Source organism: Sebastes fasciatus, chromosome 18 (genome assembly GCF_043250625.1).
Source record: "Sebastes fasciatus isolate fSebFas1 chromosome 18, fSebFas1.pri, whole genome shotgun sequence".
Classification (NCBI taxonomy): domain Eukaryota; kingdom Metazoa; phylum Chordata; class Actinopteri; order Perciformes; family Sebastidae; genus Sebastes; species Sebastes fasciatus.
Window position 1 is genome coordinate 9,129,693 of NC_133812.1, and position 20,151 is coordinate 9,149,843.

The following is a 20,151-nucleotide window of genomic DNA, read 5'->3' on the forward strand; positions in this document are numbered from 1 at the left end:
TGGAGTGATTTTGGGTTGGTAACTTCACTGATTCCAAAGGTAGACAGTGTCTGCAACAACTGATGAATGATAGTGACTTTGTATATGGAGCCCATCAGCAGCAGAGCTCCTGTTAGTGTCCATGCTTGTTGTGTTGTCCGCAGCCTTTTACGCGTCTGTGGTGTCGTCACGGACGCACTTGAACTTGAATCCCCATCCCACTCCACTGGAGGCAACCCAAAACCACACACACAAGAAAAAAACACAGGCTGCTGCTGCTGATCACACACACACACACACACACACAAAAGCGAGGTCCTCCCAAGCAGAGCGGCTTTTCATCGTGTGAGTCAACAAGAAGAAGAAGTAGCCTCGACACACTGTAGGAAACTAGGAAACATTGGACCTCTGCTTGTTGGACGAGGAAGGAGGAGGAGGTGTCTTGTCTGCCCGCCTGCTCTCTCTCTCTCTCTCTCTCTCTCCTCTCTCTCTCTCAATCAACGAGGCTTTCTGCCACCAAGAGCCAAGAGTTGCCGTTCCGCGCACCGATGCCAAAACGCGCAGGAGGAGTCAGTGCCAAAGGGTCATTTTTAGCGCACCACTGCTGAAAATGGAAGGACTGTAGGGAAATCCTAGAATAAAAACAGCAGCCCGTTTGACCCCCCACAGATGATATAATCATATCATTAAAACTAAAGAGAAAAAGGAGAAAAGAGCCAGTGGAGTGCTTCATCATCTGTCACCACCGCGGTCGCTGCTGCAGAAGGTGTGCATGGGCACTCCAGGATTTTTCTTTTTTTTTTAATCTGCAAAAGAAAAGGTCATTTGCAAAAAAACAAAAACATATACCTGCGCACATAATCAAGCTCAAGCCGCTTCCTAAAAAAAAACTAGCTTCCTCAATCCAGGTGTTGCTGCAGGACATTGTGGACAAACTGGTCTTCCATCCTTTATTATTGCGTCCGACTCCTCACCTTTCCGAGCGCGCTTCTAGCAGAAGAAGTTGCAGCCGAAGACTGTGAGCAGCATATAGAGGGATTAGGAGGAGGAGGAGGAGGAGGAGAGAGGAAAAGTTGTTCACCTGCGAGCCAGAGAGGACCGACACCACGGTCCAAGCCGCCGACTCCTCCAAGTGCCGTTCACCGGGCGATGCCAGAGTAGATGCCGGGGCGATGTCCCGCCGCAAGCAGGTGAACCCGCAGCACTTCTCGTTGACGCACCGGGAGACAGTACGAGGTGAGTTCACTTCACAACACTTCTCACTTCATATGTCATGACGTTTTTTACTTGTTTTTTATTAAGTGATTGATAGTTTATGATTATTATTATTATTCATTCTAAATTCTAAATTCTAAATTCTAATTCTAAATGTTTTTGAGTCTTAAATGCGCCGAATGAACAATGGGAGCTGATTAATGACAATAAGTCTGATTTATGAGAATACATGTTATCATGTGATAACACTTGTGCACATTGTAACATTTATTAGACTAAATTTGAGTAATTATATAGGTTGATAATAAGTTGTTTTACACCTTTTAAATTTCATTCACACAATTATGTGATATTACAAATGACTCTAGAGATGATCTTATGACATCTCCATTTGGACTGTCTGGCTAAGTGTGTGTGTGTGTGTGTCTGTCTGTGTGTGTGTCTGCATGTGCACGTGCGAGTGTGTAATGCATTTTATCAGAACAGAATTTAGATTTTTATTCTCCAGCATATTTCAACGTGGCACATTGTGTATATTTATGTGCACTTTGTTAAATACTTTGTTTCATATTTTTTTTTCATTTTATACAGTCGTTTGTTTTGTGACTTTGCTCCAGGTCACTTGTTTCTTAATTTAAGTGTATTTTTAATTATAATTATTGAGTAATAATTTAATTAACTTTCTCTCCCGTTCTTATTCTCTCTATAATACACACACACACACACACACACACACACACACACAGTCTCTTAAAATTATTTTCCCTGACGCATAAAGGCCTTTCTTGCACTTTAAGGTAACCTTTGAAACAACAACTCTAATTGTGTACACACATAAATTCAGTTTGCAATCGCACCAAAAACGCCACACACGAGGCAACGACAATGTCAACTTTTATTGATACTAATTACAAAAAAACAAAAAGGGGTCATAACTTTGAAGTTGTTCAGAGCTGCGACCAAAATAAAAAAAAAATATTGTGATTAAATTGCGCAGATTTAATCTGAGGCAATATTTTTTTTCTTCTTCTTTGTGATTAAAAAGTCGCATAATCCAATTTCAAATCAATTATATCAATCTAACCTTCATCTCCCCAGCGCTCTGCTTTGCCTAAATCCAATTTCATAGAGGCCTAATCTGGCTAATTCATTGCAGAAGTTCATGATGTAATCTTTGGCCAATCTGTTTTGTGTTGAAAAGGGGGTTAGACACATTCCGTCCCACCCGACACATTTAGCATTTAGACTAATCATTTACCCCTCTCGCTTTGTCTCTCTATCTCTCATGTCACTGGCTGTCCTGTTGATCTTTCACTTCATATAATGATGGTAATTTTAAACCTAAAGAGCAATCTCAAACCTAAATGTTTGCTTTAAGCAGTGTTTTTTTTCTAATTGACAAAGTGTGGTGCATCCTCAGCAGAATTTATGGCACATATTGATCCAGCTTGAATATTGATCTGACAGTTTATTCTCTCTGCTGCTGTCACAGTCAGTTCATTAAGGTTGTTACCCCTCGATACGTTTACAAAATTCCACCTCAGGCAAAGTGTGTGTCTGTTCAACATTTACCTGCATGAATTATGACACATAATTGCAACGTTTTGCACATTTTCATTTGTCCTCAGGGGACTGGTACAAATTTGGACTAACTGTCAAATATTTGCCTTCTTCCCTCCTTCCAGTCATGGGTCACTTTGTTTGACATCTTTTTTTTTTTTTTTTTACATATTAGTTACATAAAAACTGGCAGCACCTGCTGCTGTACAGTCAGCACAAACTGAAGGTGTTGAATGGAGATCATTCTTGCATAATTCGACTAATAATTACGTAGGTGTCACAGATTACCTTTTAAATTCTTTAATTTCCTCGTCCGAGCTGAAGTGCATACTGTTCTCGCCTGAAGCTTTTTAATGACTGCTTTTATAAGAGATCCCTTTTTTAATCGCCGCTGACCTGTCAGCAGAGACGTTCAAAGTGTCAAAACTTAAGTTGCCAATTGCTGACAAATGTTTGGTGTTGGGCTCGATCATTCGTGAGGTCAATGCCGTGCCAAAGTGGCTATTAGAGCAAGTGCAGTAGGATGCTACAAACGCTGGGGCCGCCATCAGGGCCTGAATCTCGTCCTACCTGTTCTTTCACATGATACACACACACCGTCTCCTGCTTGCTGAGTTTGGCCTCAGTGACCTGAGAGGCACAAGTGCAAGATTAATGAAGGACTGGAATAGCAGGAATTTTTTTTTTGATGCTATCACAAAGATCAAATGCAACGGCGAAACTGGACTTTGAACAGATGAGCAAAAAAAAAAGAGATTATTTCTATCCAATTGTTCTCTCACCCCGAGAACAATGTGTTCTCGTAGTCAGTGTGTGTGCACAGATGCACTCTTATTTGCATAAAGCGCCTGAGCCTTGTTTACCATACGTACATATCTTAATAATGATACCACGCCTCTTGCCTGTGATGGACGGAAGGCTATTTATTGTACCTATCATTCAATGGCTGGAGGCTGCGTGTCGCTGTGGGCTGTTTCCTTAAGCTGGGTGTGGGTCTGGAGAGGACCAGGATCACACCTCAGGCTGGAGGGAAAACCAAACTGTAATTTGATAAAGTCAACACATATATTGAGAGCTTTTTGCATAATGCATGTACGGCGTTACTGTCGGAGGACGCTTGACAAATAAGTGGACTTTAATATTTTTTTTTAACATGACCTCGTCAGACATGTCAGCTGTCCACACCGGTCACGAGGCAGCACAAGTAATAATGTGAAGTTTGTGCAGGTGTGCCAGCATACATCAAGCACATGTCAGATCAGGGGTTATCCACTGTAACTATACACAGCCTTGTGCCCTGCAGCCACGGAGCTCACAGGTCACACTCCGAGAACCTGAATATCAGCATATTTCTGGATAGGCTTTTAGTGGAAGACTATGTCCTGGAGATCTACTTGCCAGGCCAGATGTCAAGAGGGATGTACAAAGTGACTGTACCTGCAGCGAACGCACACAATGCACAAGTATGCGCCAAAGAAAGCAGGCACACACACACACACAGCATACAGTTTATGTGCACTTATCACCCTCAAAATGCATGACCACATATGCAAACTATGCTCACACACGAACAAATCACATGTAACGAGCTGTCTGAGTTGAGTTTGACCTTCAGTTTACAGCTCGTCCTTTGTTTTCTTAAGAGTCTTCCAGACAAAAAGGCAAACAATCCCCTCTGGGCTTTATTTTTTTTTTCAGTCAATGCTTCAGTTTGGAGTTAAAATCCATGACAAAAGATCACTGGAATATGCTTATGAATTACTCACACTTGGTGTTTTTAGTATCACAGGCCTTCCCTTGTTCAGTATTTTTCTATTATCAGAATTATTCCAGAGTTTTTCTGGACGCAGCCGTGGAAATGCCTCGCGATAACTGTTTACTCACAGAATTGGCATGCTACTTGTGAAACAGTTAATGTTTTCGTCTTTATTCGCACCATATGGCTTGTCAAACGCTGGGGTGGGGGGAGTGGGGGGGAAGAAACCCACCGTACGCACTGCAACGCCACAGTAAATACTCACACACATTGTGGTAACCGGATGATAATCTCACAGGAGATGATTGGTGAGCGACGTGTGATTTACTGCGAGACAGCTTGTTCTCAGATTTTCTTTCTATATTTCAATATTATTGAGCACGTTTAACCAATTTTGCAACGCTATAAAGCTCCTTCATTTTTATTATTATTATATCTCCTAAAATTGTTTGGCAAAATTTGATTTATATCCCCCCATCCCCCCCCGAATGTCACGCCTCATAGCGATTTGGTGACAGTCAGCTTGCAGAGTCGTATTTTTGCTCACTTTCAGGCTGATAATCTAAGATTTACGATAAGAAATGAGACTGCTACAGATTAAATGGTGATAAGATAATGAAACACACAGGCCCGGCCTTACACAACGCACACTGTTGCAGCTCTCCTTGGCAATCGCGAGCCAAGGGGGAAAAAAAAAAAAGGGATAGGCTAAGCGAGGCCGCTTGTTGTTTGAATTTTTGATTGCAACCATCTGCAACGTTGCTGGTGTCATTTATTTTCGATGACAGCGTGAATCTTACCCCGACTTTCCCTGTGGGGTTTACACGTGTGAGTGTGTGTGTGTTTTTAGCTCAGCAAATGGAAAGGGGGGAAAACAAAGAAAGGGATACAGGTCTGAACCCATACAGTATATGGTTGAGTGTCATATGAGCGCCCCTGGCCTTTGCTCTGCCTTTACCAGCAGAACACAGTGTGCAGCTTGTGTTAAAAAACGTTGTGTAAGGTCAGACGTCAACGGAAATTAGTTTGACGGTTTTAACGCATCAAATTATTAAATAAAAACAAATGTTTCACATCCAGCAAAATTACATTTCTCTGCAGTTTCTTATTGGGCAGAGCATAACTTGTCAAGCCACGTTGGACACTTTAATTTTAACCTTCACCTTCAGGCAACAATGAAAACAAAAACACATGTATAAAAGCGTACAAGGACGAACACAGTAATTAGAGATTAGTGGGTAATTAATGTTAAGAGGACATGAGAGGCATGTTTCACTTTACCTGGCTGGTTTTACCTGGTCACTCACAGACGAGGGCGTCACATTTAACGCATCATATACCAACTTTGACACTAAAATTTACAACTCTAACCCCAACCGTGTGGGAAACATTTAAATATTTGCACAAAAAAAATCCCAGCTGCAAATGAAACAATTCCTGACAACAGTGTTTTTTGGCCAAGGCATTTGAATATATTTTGCGACCTTTTTACACAACTGGAAATATTGGTGAAAGAGGCCCATTGTCTTCAGCTGTGTCTCCCATCTGGTACATATTGTGCAGCGGCAGCAGCAGCAGCAGCAGCAGAGTGACTGACTGACTCTCTCCTCATCAAACTGATAGGGGGTGCTCTAAGGCTGCCTGACTTAACTCACACTTGATAAGGCAGAGTAGCAGCACTGTCATTGGGTGAATATAGCTCCCTGTGTGTGTGTGTGTGTGTGTGTGTGTGTGTGTGTGTGTGTGTGTGTGTGTGTCTGTGAGAAAGACAGAGACAGAGAGAAATAAAGTATGTGTGGTATCACGTTAGACAGCTGGGTTTCACCGCTATCATCACGCCTTCTCGACGGCGGCATGTTTGACAGTGCGTCTGCTATGCTCCCTTACCTATCAAGCATGTTCCTCTCACATAGGAGTTTATACAGAGAGAATTAGAGACTGTCTGTCACGATGATAGGCTACATTAGTGTGTTATTCTTCTAGTGTGTTTGTGTCCACGGTGGATTTTTTTTTTTTTTCCCCCCTGCGAGCATTCCATGTTCAGTTCCTTCTTGCACCTGGTTTTTTTTCTCACACAGGTGAGCCTCGGGATAGACGGGTGAGCGGGTTTCAGAGAGGGGTGCGGCTATTAGAAGATGTCCGACTGATATTCCAGTGGCACGATGACAGTGCCAACGCCTACTAATTTACTGCCTTCTGCCCCCAGGCCATGTTACCCAACCATATGTTAACAAACAGGGCCTTTCTCTATTTGTCTCTGGCAGAGATAAAGCCTAATCCAACTGCCCATGGTGTCTGTGGTCTCATTGACTCCATGTTGTCTTTTAACTCCTTTACACAACACGAGGATCTTACGCCACCTGTCTTTGTTTTCGGCGTCAGAAAACGAGAGCGCCATATTGTCAGCACAGATCTCCTGCGCAGTCCTACTTATATGCGTCGCACATAACGCACACACGCATGCACGCACGCACGGTTTCTCGGCTCTGTGTGAACACTGCGGAACATCGCTTCATGTGAATCGTGGTCACAAGCTGTGAACTGTAGGTAAATATGTGTTTGTGTTCCTTCCTTTGCCGCCAAAGATTATGAGATGGAAATTATTTGGCAGGCATCCAGGAACCCATCTCCATTTAGAGAAAAGATATTTGGCATCGGATCATCACTCCAGGGCGAAGAGAGGGGACTGGAACGTGTGTGTGTTGAGTGTTCTTGAGCAAGGGGAGGTGTGGAGGGGGGGGTGATTCATAGTTGCGAAGAAATATTTGAAATAATGAAAATAGTGTGCAACATTCAGCCGGAACTCTGCCCGAGTTTAACGGTTACGACTGGGAATTTGGAGGAGCAACGGCAGTTTGAGATGGATGATAAGAGAGTTTAGGATCTCTGCTCTGATAACTGCACACCGACACACACACCAGCGCACACCCTCTTTGTCTAATCTTTGCAATTATTAGGGTGTCATGTGTGGAGAAAGAGAGAGAAGAAGAAGAGAGGCAAAGAGGAGGGGGAGGGCTGCGGGGGGGAAGCGGGAGGGAGCAGGGGGGATGCGGGTGCTAGAAGTGGAGGAGCAGCAAAGACAGGCAGGCGCTAGCTGTGCTCCTCTCCCCAGGCATCAACACCTCTCCCTGGGCACCCGCTCACTCAGACACCCCTAGAGTCTCTGGAGCTTCCTCCGGGCTTTTTAGAAGAGGACACATTTTCATACCGGTACATCGGGGTAGTGTTTAAAAAAAGTGGAGGTTGTCCATGAGGGATTTACGTTAAGCTGAGGGACTCAGTCTACGCCATAGGGGAGGTGGTGGTGGTGGTGGTGGGGAGAATGTGTAATGGTTATTAATGACCGTGTCAGATGTGTGAAGAATGAGATTTACTCTCTTAACAGGACCCCGGGTTTGGCTTTATAGATTTTCTGTCTGTGGAGAATACCGTGTTCAAACTCACCTGTGTGCTGCTCCATTCACACACACTGAGACATCTTTTTTTTTCCTTTTCTTCTGTCTTATTCTGTGATAACATGAACACACACACACACACACACACACACACACACACACACACATGCTGGTGAATGTGGCCTTCGCTCCGCTCCACTTTGTTCTGCACAAGCTGGGGCTCCCACGTGGTGAAGGCAGCCGTCTAAGCTATGACAGCTCAGTGTAGCGAAAGGCCCTCACCGGAAACCCAGCCTGCACTGTGAGATGAATAGCTTCCTGGCCACACACACACACACACACACACACACACACACACACACAGAAGAAGCACAGACACACATATACATACAGAGTATGTGCTGCGTCCCACCCACGCAGATCTCTCCTGGATAAGCTGCGCAGGTGTTTGTCTAGGCGAAGCGGCATCGCAGGACCGTTGTTTTATGCCATGAAAGTGACACAATTGTGAATGTAATGATCATCTCGTGTGGTGGGGAGAGGTGGCTTTCATCAGGTAACGTTATCAGGCTTAACTAAACCTCGCTGTGTTTTTTTTTTTGTCTCTCGCCGTCTTTCGTTTTGCTTTATTTAACTCATAAACACAACTGATTTGCATCTTTCTCTTCTCTTTTTCTGCAGCAGAGGCCAATCATGACTCAGGGGCGGGATCTCCATCTCCGGAGCCGTCCACCCCCAGCCCTCGGAGGGTGGGCCCCGGGGAGCACGACATGCTGACCTGCGGCCAGTGCCAGACCAACTTCCCTCTGGGCGACATCCTGGTCTTCATCGAGCACAAGCGCCGCCTGTGCCGGGGGCCCCGAAGTGGACCGGGGTCCTTCTCCAAGCCCGGGGAGGCTGGCGGCATCCCGGGCATCCCCATCTCCCCCAGGGTTGGGTCGCTGCAGCTGGGTAGAGGGTCCATCCCGGTGGAGGTGGGCATCCAGGTGACCCCCGGCAGAGAGGAGGATCTGGAGAGGAGGCTGACGCCGGCCAGGGGGATCTGCCCCAAACGGGAGAGCGGAGGTACGGAAACCGGAACACACTCCACATTTAAATGAGGATGCAGTTAGAAGCAGCTCAATTCTAAGTTTTGAATAGAGCTCTTGTCAGTATAGATGCACATGTCTTAAACACACACACACGCACACACACACACACACACACACACACACACACACACACACACACATCTCTCACCTGTCCAAGACAGATAGCTCTCTTTAAAGAATCCCAGCTGCTTGTTATTTTGACAGTGGCCTTCAGGAGGGATTAATGTAGCCTGGGATGATTTCATTAGAGTGAGCGAGAGGCGCGCTGTACGTCTATTCTGCTCCGTTCTAAGTAAAACATCACACACACACACACACACACACAAACACACGTACACAAAATCACACACACCAAACAAACTGGCAGGCCTGAAGGACTTCTTCAGCTGAAACCAATTGTGAAAGGCGAGGAAGAAGGTGATAGAGGAGCCGCCCCCAGTGTGTGTGTGTGTGTGTGTGTGCGTGTGTGTGTGTGTGTGTGTGTGTGTGTGTGTGCGTGTGTTTGTGTTTTTTTTTTAAGTGCACATCACGTGTCTGAGCGTTTGTAAAGAAATCCTGCAGCATATGAAAAAAAAAGAGGTTAAGAAAGCTGATTAAAATTCATCTGTGTGCGTGGTGAGGAGAAGGGGATTAATAAAGCAGCAAGGCCGTTCTATGAGGGTGGTGGGGGGTGGGAGGGGGTGAGGCCTGTAGACTGCCAGCGCTGCAGGGAAACCAGTTCAAAGTTATCAGAGGAGACAGTCACCATCACACCCGAGAGCTGGGAAGGCTATCCAGGATTACACCGACTCCAGTAGACTAAGAGGGACTCGGTTAAGAGGAGGGAGACGGCAGCGTTGTAGAAGTTACCAGAATTACATGTAAAAAAGATTATAGAGTTAACACAGAAACTGGTCACCACAGTGTCATCAAACTGGTATGGAAAGTAGAGCCGCAACGATTAATCGATTAGTTGCCACCTATTAAATTAACCGCCATGTATTTCGATAATCATTTTGAGTCATTTTTTAAGGAAAAACAGTAAAAAAGCTCTGATTCCAGCTTCTTAAACGTGAATATTTTCTGGTTTCTTTACTCCTCTATGACAGTAAACTGAATAACTTTGAGTTGCGGACAAAATAAGACATTTGAGGACGTCATCTTGGGCTTTGACATTTCGACATTTTTCATAATTTTCTGACATTTTATAGACCAAACAATGAATCGAGAAAACAATCGACAGATTAATCGACAAGGAAAACAGTAGTTATTTACTTAGACTTAACAGTAAAGGGTAGACTTTTATATGCATTATACCATGTATGTACATATAATGCATTATGAAAGTCTTAAAAGGTCTTTAAAATGAGTAGTACTTAAAAAAAATGAATGCTATAAAACAGTAAACATTGTTATGCTGGATTAGTTGTAGTACAGTACTGGAGACCTGTAAAATTCACACATTAGAGAGAGTTTTCATGATATTCTAGTTATTAGAAACATAAGAGAGAAGTTTTATACTTTAGATATACTGGTGCATTAGGATAAACTCTTAAATTTAGTTTATTTGAATGTAGTTTTGTATGTCACACATGTGGGTTTCTTTAAGATTAAGCTGCTCTGTGAAATATTGTTAAAAAAATAAATAAAAATCTACAAAGTTTCTGGGACACAGAACATTATAGACTTGAACATTTTGTTGATTTCAGAATCAGAGGTTACGAGGACATCTCTTGTCATCACTGCAGAAAGTCAGCACATATTGCATGCACGGTTTCTGTGTGTGGCCGGCAGCTGTGTGTGGTCACCATCTTTTGCAGTGGGGAAAGATTTATTGCAGGAGATCACAACCAGCATGTGACAGACAGCACCGTTTTGGATGTCACAGCTGATATTTGAAAATAAAAAGATTTTTTTTGCAGAAATCCTTCAAGTAATTTCTTTAAATCAAAAATAATCAAAATTTTCAGTTGTATTTTGGGAATTTAACAAGCGTTTAACAGCCTTTTTTTGCAGCATGGAACTCATTTGGAAGCTTATGCAATGAAAAAGACTCAACACATTTTATGTGGCAGTTTTGTCTGTTAGCTGGTCGGAGGGAAAACATTTAGAGTTGGTGAGTGAGTCAGCCTGTTAGAGCGCCACTCAGTTAGTCACTCGGACAGACAGACCGTCTTATCACTAAGAGAACAGGACATGAAAGCACTCCAAGCCCCAAATGAAAGAGAGGAGGAGAGCTTTGTTCAACACATTAGATTGCCACTCAAGGCAGTCTCAAGTTTCAACCAAATTAGATTACATTATTAGGTCTAATTAAGTCCAACGTGTTAGCGGCACACACCCTCACACACACACACACACCCGTAAGGAAATATCATCACATTGTAGCCAGAACACACGCACAAATATTTGCAGCACAGGTAACACAAACCCACACACACCTAATGTACTCTTGCGTGCATGAAATGTGCTGTATGCATAACCCTTAACCCTCTCCTCCCCTGGATTTTTTTTTTTTTTCTCTCTCACCTGGTGGTGTTTTATAACATCCTGTCTGGCCTCTTTGTCTGTCAGCCTGCTTGCTTAAACTGCAAACATGCTGCAAGGCTAGCAGATTCAACCCCGAAAGGTGCAAACACACATGCATGCACACACGGTGTAGATGAAAAATGGCCCTTCTGTGCCCTATTTTTTTTTTTTTTTTTTTTTGCCTTGAGTTTCTCTTGCTGATGCATGCACTCTGCTGTGTACCGGCTTTGTCAGTGTATGTTAATACGTGCGTGCGTCTCGTATGAATTTGTGCATGTGTGTGTGAAGAATGACGCGTGTCACCGGGCATAGCGAGAGGTTGTCGCAGGGGGAGCGTTAGCATGCTAAGACGACCCTGACCCCGCTTTGAACCCCCCTCCCAGGACGGCCACCGGGGCCCCCTCGGAGCACTTTAAGACATCCGGTACATGAGGGGCGAAGTCGCATCATGACAACCTCTCTGTCTGTCTCTCTTTCTTTCGCACTCGCAAACACAGTGTATAGAGATCACACGGTAAATATTTCATGAGACGGATGTGAGCGACAGCGACAAACATCTCTCTCTCTCTCTCTCTCTGTCTTTATCTCTCTGGCCACCTCTGATCTCCCTGCTGTCACTTTTACGGGCGTATCACTATATTAGGCGGAGGATTCTGCATCCGTTTCGTTTGGTAAAGAAGAAGAAGAAGCGCGGTTTGATACCGACGCTGCAACAAATTTATGTAATTAAAACGAGATACCCGCCACATTCAAACGGTCACACCTACATGTATTTATTTTTTTGCGGGTGTGAAAGTGTGTTAAAGAGCAGGGTTTTTTTCTTGAGCCAATGGGCAAAGAGGGATTTTTTTTCACACCTGAAATGAGTCATGGTGGTTTCAGGATGATAACCTGCGGTGTAACCTACAAAACGTATCACCTTTGCGCCGAAAGAGGTCAAATCCGTAATGTTCGACACTTGTTTCACTGCTGCATGTCACTGAATTACATTCCACACCTCAACACCGGTGTGGATTTGATAGTGTCTCTCTCCTCTCTTCTCCTCTCCCCACCCCGCCATCTTTTTTTTTCTTCTTTTTGCCCCACCACCCAATGCTCCTTTAATCACCTGGCTTGCTCTCATTTCCATATTAAATAGGCTTTAATCATGAAAAGCAATCAGGCTTTTGCATATTCATACCTTCCCCTGTACGCCGGCTTCCCTGTCTCGCTCCAGTGCCAAGCAGCCAGTAATCAGTAGGCAGGCGGCGTAATGCCATAGCCCCGGCCCATCGCATGAAAACACACACACTGTGTGAGTTAGAAATAACTTCACATGCTACTTACGCATTATCTCTACTCCAAGAGAGAGAGAGAGAGATAGAGGGAGAGGGAGAGGGGTAAAAGATGAAAAAAGGAAAGATGGCGAGACTGATCCCCTGATTTGAGCTGCGAATATTTGTACAGAGGCTCAAGGAAAAGTCGATTTGCATAATGACTTTGTAGTTTTGCATTAATCACATTTGCATATGAAAATGCGTTAATTACTCCTGATGATTTTTTTTTTTTTTTTTTTAAACTTGCTTCATTTGATGTCCAAGCTCTGGGGTTGTGATTAGGGGTTACATGGTGGCAGTTGTGTAAGTGGTGTGTGTGTGTGTGTGCCTGCAAGTGTGTTCATGCTTTTTGCATTTCTGCTGCAGTGTGTGCGCGTTTGTGTTTATGTGTTCTTACATGAGTGTTTTGAATGCTTGCCAGGGAATTTATCTTGTGTCTGCTGTAAGGCATGTGTGTCTATTTTCATCACATGTGTGTGTGTGTGGGTGCATTTTTTCCTGTTTCTGTGAGTGGCAAATATTTCCTAATTCTTCTGTGGGAAAAAAAACAGGAGCACACGCCTTCCTCCATTTGAATACACAAGTTTTTTTTTTAAATAACATGAACACACACTCATTCATAATACCGTATCTGCTTCTCGTGTTTTTGCACTTTTAAGCTGCAACAGTGGAAAAGAAAAAGAGAAAGTGAAAGACAAGATATGGTGATGTTGAAGGTATTTAAATATGTTTGATAATGTCAACATTTTACTGGACTTCATAGACAATACCGTTGCTTGATAAATAGAATAGTTCACACATTCTTCTTAAATTAGCAAATTAACACATATTTTACTTTCAATTTGCACAGCAGAGACATATCTTTAATTCTATTGTTATTGTATATGTTTTCTTTTATCTAGTTTAAAGTAGTAGTTGGTATCTATCTATCTATCTATCTATCTGTCTATCTATCTATCTATCTATCTATCTATCTATCTATCTATCTATCTATCTATCTATCTATCTATCTATCTATCTATCTATCTAGAGGATGCTCCTTTTAAAGGTTTATATTTAATGCTTTTTCCTACTGCAATGCCATATACAAACCAGGCTGAATTTTATTTTTGAAACATTTTTATGCAGTTTAAACAAAAAAAAACCGAGTTAAATACATCCAAGAACAGTCATTTCCATTTTATGCATTTTGTTTTTGTGTATTTGCATGCACATAATTGCACGTGCTTTTGCAGGATGCTGCATGTGATTCGCTCTGTGTAAACAGCTGCAGTCACCTCTGCACAGCCACTTGTAGACACTGGTTGAAGCAAAAAAAGTGACTAATTCACTGCACGCAAATATTAACCTTATTTGTCATTTTGCAATTTCTAAAGTGAAAGAGCAAGATTTCCTGAGATTAGCACATCAGCAGTGATGGTCATCCTGCGGAAATACACAGCAAAAGAAAGCTTAGGCCTTAAAAATGAAGGTCAAATTTAAAATAAATGTCTGTTTGCAGTCATTAATTCACCAATTGTATGTCTCTGAGCATCTATGAGCATTTGGATTTACATACACGTCTCTCTGTGTGTGTGTGCGTGTGTGCGTGTGTGTGTGTGTGTGTGTGTGTGTGTGCAATTACAGTATACGTGTCCCTGCCTGTGTATGGGCCCCTAGAGTTGTTGGCCCATAACACCGCGCCTCAGACAGGACCACCCCAGGGGCCGTCTGACTCTGCTTGTGTCTGTCTGTCTGCTATATCCAGCAGGGTCAACTGGGTCTATAAGAGCTGCTAAAATGGCACAGCTGCACATGCACACCGCCACAGCCACCTGACACACACACACACACATATATAAAAAAAAAAAGTACATTTATGCAGAAATGCATGCACACACAGATAAGAGCCACACACACAAAAACATGTGTGCATGCCGGAATGCATACAATGACTCCCATCTCACATTTAAGGCCTGCATCTCCCACCACTCGTGCGCACACACACACACACACACACACACACACAGCTTAAAGGCTCCCACATGAAGGCATCAAACGCTCCACAGCCAGCTTTATGGCACTCATATGGCAGCAGATTTGATATTTTCCTACCACAGCGGGGGAATAAAACTCGCCACTAATTTGGACTGCGAGCGCCACCGCTAACTTTCAGCATGTGCCGACTGACTGTGTCTTCCAGATGTGTGGACTCTTTGCTCCTTAACAGCCTTACTTAAGAGGCATTAGAAACCTCACACCCCGTCCCCGCTGTACGCATGGCGAGTGATGATGGCGCTTCGGTATTCAAACACAAACACGCACGCTTTGTGTCGAAGCGCTGATGTGAACTTCATGGTCTCGCTGCCATGGACCATAAGTTGTCTTGTGTCAGTGGGGAATCTGTTGAATGTGTTTATGTTCTTTGCATAAATAGCTATAATCAAGGTAATTTGACTGCTTGCACTGTAGTTATTCGAGTTTCCCCTTCGCTTCTCCTCTCTGGCGGTGACATTTGATAACAGGTGTGCTGTCATCAGTGCTGAGTAATGCTGTGCATTTTATAAAGAACCTACTGTAATTACAGCATGTGTATGTACACTTTCTGAATGCACATGCATGCAAGACCAAAGGAGAACCTGCTCAGCAACATGCACACCTTTCTCCCCCTCTCTCCTTCAATGACGGCGGTGCAGATAAAATCCTCATGTGTCTGCGTGTGTTCAGCTATTACGCCGTCTGCCAGACATTAGTGCATAACATATAATACGCCCCTTTCAGGAGTAAATGGGGAGATTTTCTGACCGGGGCGTTCACTCACATTTTTCCATTGAAAAGTAACGCGTGTTTGCCTTTGGGAGGGGAAAAGGGCTACCATTAGTATTTGTGAAAAGGAAAAGAGATGGCGCTTGTTAGCAAGTCAGACACGGGTAATCCTACTTGCTACACTGTTGTTGTTCCTTTTCCTCTTATCTTATTAGCGTCCCGCTCTGATTGGGTGGGATTGTGGGAGAGGAAAATGAGGAGACGGCGTTTATGGCTGTATTTTTTCCTTTTTTACTGGCTGCTTCACCGCAAGAGATATTGAAAGCCTTTCATGGTATACTTACGATTGCCCTTATTTCATCCACTTATTTGTCTCCGGCAATTACTCCGAGAGGGAACACTAGACACAAACACATGATGAACGTAAGCTGCCTTTATGTCGGTTCGTCACTTAGATGTAAGTCAGGGATGTGCCAGGGACAATATTTAGTGTACAAACAACATATTGTATATTGATACACAATATAGTATTCTGTTATACACGGTGGCTTTTTCCTGTAAGTGGTTAAAGTTGAATGAAGGGTGGAAAAAAAATGGAATATTAAAGGATCACTTCAACCAAAAAATTTGAGGTTTGGTTTACCTCCACAACAATACAAGGCATTTAAAAAACATTTTCAAATTGAAATAGCCACATCTCTTTCCAGAAACAGCGTCACTGTTCAATTTACACAGGAACTTTGTTTTTTTGGTAGTTCCATTTGCAGTGTAAACTGTTAACAGCGAGGTCAGCCTGTGGAGCGCCAGGGACATTTTATTTGGAAAGACACATTGATGTTGAATATTTCCAACATGTTTTTTCAATGCTGTTAGCACCACAGAAATGCATGGATGGGTGGAGACAGAAATATTACACGAAAATCTCAAAACCTGGGTAAAAAAAAGCCAAACTATTTGCATGGATGGATTTTTGATATATGTGTAAACAGTGCACTTTAAATGAAAGGATGCTGACAATGTCCTCCTGGCTTTATTCACTAGAAATATGTTTTTTTAGTTTTTTTTTACTCACTTTAACTAAAAAAAAAACACACTGTCATGTATGAGAAAAGGGAAGAAACATCTGCTCTGGTTTGCTCCTCGGATGAAAGAGGGCTTGCACTGTCATGTCCATAGATGGCATTGCAGACAGGGGAGTTAACTGCTCAAGGTTAAGGGGCTACACTCTCCCCGTATATACTGCTGTAATTCATATTTTCCAGAAAGCCCTCTTCTCAGTGTCTTTCCCAGAGCCGAACACAGCGAGCCAAAATGAAATAAAGCCTGAGATGTTATCAGGGTGATTGGTGCCAGCGGAGCTTGTCTGGGCCTGTGGTCTGGCGGGGCAGCGCCGGCCCGTACCAGCGCTTGGATGTGTGTGTGTGTGAGAGAGAGAGAGAGAGTGGGTGTGAGTGTGTTTGTGTGTGTGTCCTAAAGGCACTGGATAGATGAAAGCTTTCTTTAACCATAAGCTATGCAGGAGCCGTGCCAGGAGCAGGAAATGTATCAGCGTGATAACAGCCAGAAAGACAGAGAGAGAACAAGAAAGAAATGACATAGAGAGAGAGAGAAAGACAGAGAGAGAGGGGGAGAGAGAAAGAGAGAGAGAGAGAGGCCACACGGAACCTACAGGGGGAGGCCTGAGGCCAAAGTCAGTCCCATCACACACACACACACACACACACACACACGTATATGCTGGGTGTGTATGTTGAAAGATGAATCTATGTTCATGTCTGCATTTGGGTGTGTGTGTGTGTGTGTGTGTGTGTGTGTGTTGGGGGAGGGAAGGGTTAGATGTTCCAGGTTAGATGTTCGAGACAAGCCAAGAGACGGTTTGAGACACACCTGAGTATGTTTCAGGACACATGAGAGGGAACAGAATTCACCCGGAGACATGACCATTGCAATGTTAATAATGTTGCGCCGCCGGCCTTCACCGGATCACAACAGGCGCTTATAGATGAGAGAGAGAGAGGAATAGATAGACGGAGGGGAAACACAAAGAGAGTCTCATGTCACACCTTATCGTACATAAAAGCTCAAATTGATTCTGTGGATTCATTTGATCATATATGATCATAGTTTGTTTATTATTAGTGGGAAGAGACGGTAAATTAATTTCCATGCGTCTTTCTTTTTAATAGTTTGAGCGTCTCACAGATAGCATCGCTACATGCTACATGAAGGTGGAACTTGAGCCTTTTAGCCTACAGATGAAATGATTGCGATTTCTATTTTAGGTTGTAGTGGACTCAAGATACTGGCATCATATGAAAGTAGAAAACCCAAAGAATCCATTGGTACCAACCATGTCATACTAGCTTGTCACGAAGGAGGGTAAATAAAGCTCCAAACTTACTCTAAATCTTGTTTAGAAAAACTATCATGGCCATTTTCAAAGGGGTCCCTTGACCTCTGACCTCAAGATGTGTGAATGAAAATGGGTTCTATGGGTACCCGCGAGTCTCCCCTTTACAGACATGCCCACTTTATGATAATCACATGCCGTTTGGGGCAAGTCATAGTCAAGTCAACACACTGACACACTGACAGCTGTTGTTGCCTGTTGGGCTGCAGTTTGCCATGTTATGATTTGAGCATATGTTTTATGCTAAATGCAGTACCTGTGAGGGTTTCTGGACTATGTTTGTCATTTTTTTGTGCTGTTAATTGATTTCCAATTATAAATATATACACATGTTTGCATAAAGCAAGCATTTTTACCCACTCCCATACCCTTTTGAAGAGTATTAAATAAAAGAGTATTAAATACTTCCTTTAAGGTACATTTTGAACTGATAAAAAGATGTACAATTAATCACGATTAACTATGGACAATCATGCGATTAATCACGATTAAATATTTTAATAGCGTGACAGCCCTGTTAAACACGTGCAAAAACTGAATTGTAAAAACAACGGAACAAGGCTCCAGGAAGTCACCGCTCCGTTGCAAGAAACAGTCCGGTGCACGAAACCCCTGTAAAACCACAACGTCCCGTCTTTACACTTCGGCTACCAGTTTCCCGGATATAGCCTTACATTCAACGGACAAACATCAGAGAGAAAGAGGCAAGCGAATAAACATTTTCACCAAAACATCAAACGGTTGCTTCGAGAGTTCCAAGCATATCACATACCCACATCCTGCTTTTCAAAATGAGCTCCACAGCCTCTTTTCCAAGATCGAGCACAGCAGAGAGCTAAATATCTGTGGTCCGTTTTAATTTTTTAACACTCTTCCATTTTGTGACTCCTGTTTAGGGAAGGTAACACTAATTAGATAGCTTGTATACTGGTGTCAAATGATGCAACACTCCTGCACCCTCTCACAGCCGCTGCTTTGTGTTCAAACGTGAGGAAAATAGCCTCTCATAGCCTTAAGTAGCCACAGCTACATATTAAACTGGAGAAAATGTGGGATAATGGTGAATTAGATCATGAATGTTCGGCCTCTCTTTCCCAATCACTGGAATGCACTCTACGCCATGTCTGAAGCATGTGAGGGGCAAGTTTTATAGCGGGCTGATTGGGTTGGAAGGGCCTGTGTGCTTCATTCAGGGCCGCGGTGGTATTTTCCTGTGGGCTGCTAGTTAAGTGGGACTGGCTGCTTGGCTCCAGTGGGCAAAAGCCAGCTGGGGACCATTACTACTGCTGAAAGAATATAGCGCCCTGTCACAGAATGGTAGATACACACAATGAGCATACAGTAGGCACATACATGCAAACAAATGCATACATATACATCACAAACAGAGACACAAAATAACTGTCAGTTCTTGTTTTCGTCTTGCATTTATTTGCATATTCTTGCACACAGACGAAAGGTAAACTGAACGTGCATGTGACCTGTCACTGCATGACATACAGCCTTGGAGGAATTTGCAAAAGGACACACGCTTATAACAGGTTGAGATGAGCACTGCACCTCCATGCTTTTGTTCCATCTAATTCAGTTTGGTTTAGTTGACCATTCGAGGCAAAAACATTCAAAAGAATAACACAATACATTTTACCCGCTGTTTGCATAAAATGATTGATCCGATGAAAAATTTAATAAACCTACAAAACAGAATTCACTCACATGTCAAAGTCGAATTTCCTATTCACTGCCAGCGAATAGGAAATTGACTTTCTGGACAAAGTGAGAGCTCCCGAGGGGTATGACTGGAGCTCATTTGGATGTAAAACCTCGAACAAACACTGTGTGAGTCCACAAAGTCAGGCCTCCATTTCATTGTCAAAGCAGCCTGAGTTTTTGTCTTTCGACGCCATCACCTATCCAAACATTTTGGTGTTTTCGCGGTCGTGTGTTGCATCGGCGGGGACCTTTTCTCTCAAATATTTCACCTTGTATTTATTCTGTTTATAAATGATGGATTTATCCTTTAATTCAGCATGCTTGTACCCCTACAGTTCTATCAAGTGGTGACTAGGGGTGTAAAATTCTCAAAAACACTGTTGATTTTTAATTAGTAGTTTACATGCAAAGATGAACTCAGTCAATATGTGCCCTCTCAGTGCATGTGTCCTCTCAAAGTAGT

At 43.2% G+C, this 20,151-nt stretch overlaps 1 protein-coding gene across 4 annotated transcripts in view; it reads left to right on the forward strand.

The window, feature by feature from the left end:
* The first annotated feature begins 263 nt into the window (after window positions 1-263).
* The window catches only part of LOC141755729 (B-cell lymphoma/leukemia 11B-like), a 31,298-nt gene continuing 11,410 nt past the window's right edge, over window positions 264-20,151 (forward strand). Inside the window, exons 1-2 of one of the 4 annotated variants that reach the window (XM_074614857.1) lie at window positions 264-1,215; window positions 8,587-8,970. In XM_074614857.1, the coding sequence (XP_074470958.1) occupies window positions 1,152-1,215; window positions 8,587-8,970 (448 nt within the window). In that variant the 5' untranslated portion in view covers window positions 264-1,151. Of the gene's footprint in view, window positions 1,216-8,305; window positions 8,462-8,586; window positions 8,971-20,151 lie in introns of those variants that run through there. The other 3 variants (XM_074614858.1, XM_074614859.1, XM_074614860.1) reach the window with 3 other exon arrangements.